Source organism: Bison bison, unplaced genomic scaffold, assembly GCF_000754665.1.
Source record: "Bison bison bison isolate TAMUID 2011002044 unplaced genomic scaffold, Bison_UMD1.0 scf7180017862979, whole genome shotgun sequence".
Taxonomy (NCBI): Eukaryota; Metazoa; Chordata; class Mammalia; order Artiodactyla; family Bovidae; genus Bison; species Bison bison.
This window is the reverse complement of record NW_011493551.1, coordinates 1,329,579-1,336,943: the sequence shown is the minus strand read 5'-3', so window position 1 is coordinate 1,336,943 and position 7,365 is coordinate 1,329,579. Positions and strand designations below refer to the sequence as shown.

The window sequence follows — 7,365 nt, the reverse complement described above, 5'->3', positions numbered from 1 at the left end:
TGCCCGGCAGCCGCGCGTAATCGCCGTGACCGGTTGCCGCCGACCCGATTCTGTACGCGGTCCCTCGCCCGAGAGTCCAGCTTTTGGTGCACTCAGCTCCCTTGGTCTTGGCCGGCCGCTCGCAACCATGCCCCGTGTGACTGCGCTCGGGGCCCTTGTGCCATTGCTGCTGCCTCTCCTGCTACTGCTGCTGCCGCTGCCCCGCGACGCCGGGGGGCTCGGGGAGCGCTCGGACGCCACCTGGGACTCCTCGGCGCTGGAAGGCGAGGAGAGCGCGGAGCAGCCGCTGGAGCATTACCATGACCCGTGCAAAGCCGGTAGGTGCTGCCGCCGGGAAGTCCGGCACAAGTTTGCCTTTGAAATGCAAACGAGGTAGTGGGCAAGCCAGCGCGGCAGTCTGTGGGGGCGGGTCACCCTTCCCCTCCGCTGAGTTCTCCGGACTCCCCGGGAAAACAATGCCCCAGAGGGACTGCTTAAACACCTCTCCGGCTGGGACGTCCTGGCCCCTGGTGTGCGGCGCGCACCGGGTGGCGGCCGCGGGAATGTTCCCAAAGTGTCCGAGGCCGAGAGGGCGCCCAGGAGCTGGGGCGGGTCCCGGGGTCTCCTGACAGCCAGGTGGTCAGCACGGGCCACCGCCGGACGCGCTGAGCTGGAGCAGAGGGGAGGAAACAGGGCTGGGCGCAGCGTTCCCAGGCTTAGACGGAGTCTCTGGTTCCGATTTCATGACATTTGTAAATTTCACGCAAAGTTTCCCAAGATCTTGTGGTTACTCTTGGGAAGAGAGTTTAAAAAGGGAAAAGCTTCACAGCGGGCAAAAGGAAAGCGATAGCCGATGGAGAATGAGCATGACTCGAGTTGCTGCAGACTTCCGCGTAGCCTGCTCTGTGGTCGCGGCTGGGGGTCGTCCTGGGCGGGCAGAGATGGAAGCCGTCAGGTGTTCTAATCTGGACAGGAAGCCGCGCCCCGGGACGCGCGGGTGTTTCTGGCGCTAATCGCAGCCCGGGCGCTGCAGCTTGTTTCCCCCTAGGGGCTCGTGTGTCCCAAGGGTAGCGGCTTCAGCCGCTGCAAAGCCCGAGCGCATGTTCCAAAGAAAGCCTTGGGTCTGGGGCAGTTCCCAGCTGGAACCGAGGGGTGCTCACACTCCCCAAGGGGTGCTCATACTCCCGAGAGGGTTGGTCTGAAGCCCGCCGAGCAGCTCCTGGCCCGGGGCCGCGGGTAGCGGTGTTTATCTGTGGGCAGGGTCCGGCTGGTTCTGTGGGCGGCCCGCAGAGACGAGCGGACCGAAGGAAGCTCGCATCCTCCACGCGCAGAAGGGCAAGGTGCTTTACTTCTGTTGAATGAGGGCGTGCCGTGAGCCAGTGTGGGCCCCGTTCCCTCACTCCCTGAAGAGGCTCAGTCTCCCTCTAGTAGGCTCAGTTTTCTCTTCTGCACTGGGGAAGTAATAATTGTCGGAGGATTCAGATAATTTATGGGGAAATTCTCTGCACATGGAATAATGATGAAGACACTGCTTGTGGTGTTGTTACTGCAGCCAGTGTAGTCTAGGCTCTGAGTTGGACAGGTCAGAAGTCGGTGAAATCTGGGGCAGACCAGGTTACTCCGAGGCCAGAGAACCTAGGAGAGTGTGAGAATCTTGTGGAGGGTGCCGATCAAACCAGGCTTGAGGGCCTGGGCTTACCCTGAAGGAAGATTTCTCCAGAATAATAGTCCACTGCTGTACCTTGTGGGGTTTCTGAGTTAGGAAGGAGGACAAAGAGTTGATCCCTGGGTAATTTGAGAGAAAATCCACAGGTAGCATGTCCTGACTGAGGTGTCTCGGTTCCTCACTGGACCTAGGTCCCAACCAGGCTTGAAGAGCCTCTGGAGCACTGAATGGTGGCCTTGCCTGAGAAGGACACTGAGGATACAAAACTGGGATGGGGGCTAAATGGAGTAGATCAGCCATCGGCCATCACCTGCACCTGTCAGAACCTGGATTTTACTGGATGTGAACCAGGGGCCTGTGGGAGGCAGTGTGGGCCTGGACTGGGGTAGCAGTCAGTGTGCCAGAGAATGTATCGAGCTCCTCTAGGACGCTGAGTGCTCATCTGGGCCCTGTGAATCTGGGTGAAAGAGATATAGGTCTTGTCTGGGAGCTCTCCAGTTGCTGATCTCAGCTTTGTGGAATAACACTAAGGCAGCTTGGGGCCTCATTTTTCTCCAATAATTTTGGAGAAATTGCTAGATAACCAGGGCATGCATGTTCTGCGACTCTTCCCAGATGGGATGGGAAGGGCGGGCAGGGCTGGAAAAGTAGGTATAGGGTTTCAGCCAGCTCTGAGCATCCTCGACAGCGGTCGTCCATCCTCCCAACCCCCTGACCTCTCCCTCATCCATGCCAATGCTAAGAGTGTCCAGAAGAGGGCGATGGCAAGGGAGACATCAATAGGCTCAGACTTCAGGAAATTCCCTGAGCAAGGGAACAGCCTTCTAAGGACAATAAGCAGTTCACCAAGGACTGGCATCTCAGTGAAAGGACGTGCCTCTCGGCTTGTGAAGAACACTGCCTTTGCTGGTTTTATATTCAAACCAAACCTTAAAGGGTAGCCTGTCCTCCTATCCCAGTCACATGCTAACCCCTGACTCCTCTTGGCTAGAGCCCCTTGCCTAGGACCTGCTTTGGGTCTTCAAATCTGAAACACCTCCCACTTGCCCTTCTTGAGCCAGGGGTCTCCATTTTGTGGAGGATGCAGAGTGCAGACAGAGAGTCTGGGGTCTATTCCTAGCCTCTCAGGAGCTGTGTTCCTTGGCATGTTCCTCTCTGAGTCTTAGTTCCTCATCCATAGAGTGAAACTGTTGGACTAGTTAGGGTGGCAGACTGCCAGGTCCAGGGAGCTGGCTCTCTTAGTCCACATCAGCCCCGTTCACACCTTGCGAGCCCTTGAGTTTGTGCCCCTGGCTCCTTCTTTCTGTATGGTTCGATGACCTTTGCTTCCAGCTCGGGCTCTCAGAGGCTGACCAAACTGGTCAGTGTTCTGTCATTTACACTTTTACCATTTGCTCATTTTACTATTTACTCTGTCATTTACAAACTGTGTGACCTTGGGCAAGTCACTTGATTTCTCTGTGCCTTAGTTTCCTCATTCCTACTAGGTTAGTGTGCTTAGGACAGTACCTGACTTATAGTGAAGTACTTAATAAACAGATTTCCTAGAAACTTGTTGAAAGAACATCTTCATGCTGATCTTTGGAGTACGTTTTGAATTGTGAAATTTAAATTTACTAATAGACAATCTAATTGAGGAACTTCACTGGTGGTCCGGTGGTTAAGAATCCATCTTCCAATGCAGGAAACTCAGGTTCAATCCCTGATCAGGGAACTAAGATCCCACATACCTATAATCGAACAAATAAATAAATATATTTTTTAAAACCAATCTATTTAATGCTGTAAAAAGGAATGCTTTCGAATCATATGATCTTGAAATAGGAGTGGACCTGAAAAGTGTCCTGACCTGGGGCTGGTAAGATGTGTGGGGCTTCATGGGTGTGGTCTCTGTCTGGTGGCCCATGGGTGTGCTGTTTGCTTTTCATCTGACGCTGCAAATGAGGTCAAGAGTTCGACTGAGTAAATTTCAAGACATCCTTTCAACCACCATGTCCCTGAGAACAACTTCTGCAAAGCTTCTGAGAGCTTCTCCAGCCTGCTTGCCCTCACTCATATTTCCTTAGCTGCACCCAGAGCCAGAGGCCTGGATCCTAATCCTGACCCTGCCTCTTACTCTTCCTACAGCCTGAAGCAAGTCCTTCACCTCTCTGTGCCTCAGTTTTCTCATCTGCAAAATGGGGATGGGGACAAAACTGCTTCTAGGGCAGACATAAGGCTAGTTGTAGCTGTATTTCTGAGAGGGCAGGGTCTCAGGCAGGACTTCTGTGTCAATAGATTGTTTAGGAGGTGATCCCAAGCAGCAGGGTGAGGGAGCAGGGCACGTATGACCAGGAAAGAGGAAATCCAATGAAGGAAGAGGAATCCAGGTAACTGCCTTAAGTTAATAGGGCCGTGTTCCCACCTAGCCGTGTTCCCACCTAGCCCTTCCATAAGTCCTCCCAGAATTATCTGCCCAGGAAACAGGAGGCTGGAACATTTATACAAAAGCTGCTGTTCTTCGTTGTTTGCTCCCTTTTCCAGCTTCTATCCCTGTGTGAAAAACCACCCAAACTCTGTAGTATGGAACAAGCGCCATTTGACTCTGTAGGTGAGTCTGTAGATACGGAGTTTGGAAAGGGCACAGCAGAAATGATCTGCCTCTGCTCCACAGTGTCTGAGCCTCTGCTGGGTAGGCGTGCAGGCTGAGGGTAACTTGACAGCTGGGAGCTGGCATCATTGGAGGCTCACTGGTTCTCTCACATCTGGCAGCTGAGGCTGGCTATTGCCCAGGGCCTCAGTTGAACTGTTGGCCAGAACCTGCAGGTGGCCTCTCTGTGTGGTCTCTCCATGTGGGCTGGTTAGGCTTCCTCACAGCACAGCAACTGGATTCTAGGTGCATGCATCCCAAGGGAACCAGATGGCCTCTGTATTTCCTCATGACCTTGCCTCGGGAGCTACGTAACATCTCTTCTGCCATGGTTACAAGCTCTCCCAGGTTCAAGGGACATGAACATAGCCCACCTATCCAAGGGAGGAGTGTTAAAGTCACATTGTTAAAAGAACATGTGGAGTGACTTCCCTGGTGGTCCAATGGCTAAGACTCCATGCTCCCAATGCAGGGGGTCCGAGTTCAAGCCCTGATTGGTGAACTAGGATCCCACATACTGCAATTAAGCACATACTCCACAAATACTGAGCCCAGGTGTGCTCTAGAGCCTGCGTGTAGCAACTAGAGAAGCAGGTACACTGCAGAGAAGAACCCAACACAGTCTAAATCGATAAATAAATATATAAAACACCTTAAAAAAAAAAAGAGCATGTGGAATGGAGGATGTTGTTGCTGCCAGTTTGGGAGAATGTGACACTCCTTGAGGCATGAACTTCCCTGCCCTTCTGTATATGGTTGCCATGGGCTCTAGATTCAGAAAAAGTTCTCAAGTAGAAAAGTGGGAAGCCGTGCAGCGGATGCATGGGACTGAGGATCTGGGACTCAGGTCACCAGCAGTGTCTACCTAAGGCTGAAACAATATGCAAATACCTTGTAAACTGTAAAGTGCTGCATAGCCTTTTGGGTTCATAAAAGTAAAGTTGACAGCTAGCTTTACTTTTCAGTTGGTGGCTTAATAAATGCCAGGCCCTCACATATGATAAACATATATATTCCTCCGTGAATAAATACAGTCAGTAGTCTCTGACGGCTAATGGCAGCAGAGCTGGGGTAAGGTGCCTGGCCTGGGAACTAATTCATTTCCCAGGAGCAAGTTTGCAGGCCTTCCTCACACTTTGAGACCTGACTTCTGCCTGGAATTTGGGGCCCCACTCCGTCTTGTCATTCTCTCCCAGAGACAGTGACCTTACATTCAGTTCCTCATTTGGGGGTCACCAGAGCCCTCTTTAAGATGGCCCTCTCTGGGGCAGCTCCTACCTGCAAGCCCTCACGTTGCTGATGTGAGGCTGGAATGTCAGACTGTGTGAGGCCAGTGATGGTTGTCCGCCTCGGTCACTGCTGTAAGCCCAGAGCCCCGCAGCACATCGCAGGTACTTGTCAATATTCATTGAATGAGAGAAGGATGATTCTGCCTGGCCCTGTGTGGCCTGGGTCCGCGGCTGAAGGACCCTCCAAGCTTGCTGTCAGCCTGGAAAGGGAAGCGGAGCCAGCCAGATGGGCAGCAGCCCCTCCTGAGAGAGCTCCAGGTGGAGAGTGGAGTCCTGGGCAGCACTCCCAGGGTTCCCTTCCTTCGTGGCAGGGGCATGCACCCCAGATTCTTAAGCACAGGTGTGAGGTTCCCGTGGTGCCTCCTAGAAGCCTGTCTCCCTGGCATAGCCTGTCCCTAGTGCGGGACCATCTCCCTGGTGCCCACCATCTCCCTGGTGCCCACCATCTCCCTGGCGCCTTGTCTTTCCCCAGGTGGCCACACCCAGGTGAGGGCAGCTGGCAGTTTTACAACTTTGCTTTTATCCCTGCTTGTCTTGGTGTCCTTGCTGATTCAGGCAGGTGCTGATTTGATGGAGTCAAAATATTCCAGAGCTGCATGGAAATGAAATGTTGATCTTTCCCTCTTCTCCAGGCAGGAGCTGCATCTAGTCCACCTTAGTTTCCAATTTTTTACCCCTAAAGTGCCCCAGGGCAGGGCATGAGGTGGTTAAGAGCCCTGGCTTTGACAGTTGATGGACTGGGGTGCAAAATCTGCTGCCGGTGCAAGGCTTTGTGACCTTTAGAAAATTAGCCTCTCTGAGCCTCAATTTCCTCCCTTGAGAAGACTGTAAATATTCATTTCTCAGGGTTGCCAGGGATTGAGTGATGCAGTGTTTGTCACGTGTTCAGCACTGTTTCTGGACAAGGCAAAAGTTCAGGGATGGGTATGCACGTCCCTAGAGCACAGAGCAGGTGCTCCCAAGTACTTCCTGAACTTGTGGTGAAACACTCCAGAGGAATTTGAATTTTTGTGATATGTGAACAAGTGATTTCATGTAGTAGAGTTAGTTAGAGATTCTTAAATTCAGATCTGATAATTATTGGCAAACAGCGTCTCAAAAGTAAGTGAAGGGTGAATTTTAGGAAAAAGTTGAGGATGGGCCAAGGCAGAGCTAGGGTAGGAAACACACTGTTTTGGCTTCTGCAGAGAGACACAGCTGCCCACGCTGAGGATTCAGCTAACCGAGCCGGTAGAGAACAGGTGGCCTTCAGGTGCCCAACAGAGCCAAGAGGTCCCAGCCAGGGCCATGACTCAGGCTAGGGCACAGCATCTGGGGGAGGGGAGGTCAGAGGGGAAGGCATCAGCCCTTTTTGGGCGAGGATGTTCCGAGAGCTGAAAGATAGCAAGGACACCACCCCATTGACCTCCAGTCCAGGCCCCAGAGCAGACAAACAGCTGGGACTGTCCAGATCCATTTTGCATCTGGAGACACACCCTCAGGCCGAGACCTTCTGCCCAACATTGGTGCTCCTTTGAAAAGGAAAGATATAAACATCTGAATGCAGAGTTCCAAAGAATAGCAAGAAGAGATAAGAAAGCCTTCTTCAGCGATCAATGCAAAGAAATAGAGGAAAACAACAGAATGGGAAAGACTAGAGATCTCTTCAAGAAAATCAGAGATACCAAAGGAACATTTCATGCAAAGATGGGCTTGATAAAGGACAGAAACGGTATGGACCTAACAGAAGCAGAAGATATTAAGAAGAGGTGGCAAGAATACACAAAATAACTGTACAAAAAAGATCTTCACGACCCAGATAA

The 7,365-nt window shown here is 52.2% G+C and overlaps 1 protein-coding gene across 1 annotated transcript in view; it reads left to right on the top strand.

Moving 5' to 3' along the window:
- Positions 1 to 127: 127 nt before the first annotated feature.
- TLL2 (tolloid-like 2) overlaps positions 128 to 7,365 on the top strand; it is a 142,016-nt gene continuing 134,778 nt past the window's right edge. The window contains exon 1 of the mRNA XM_010833035.1: positions 128 to 317. Coding sequence (XP_010831337.1) covers positions 128 to 317 — 190 coding nt within the window. The remainder of the gene's footprint in view (positions 318 to 7,365) is intronic.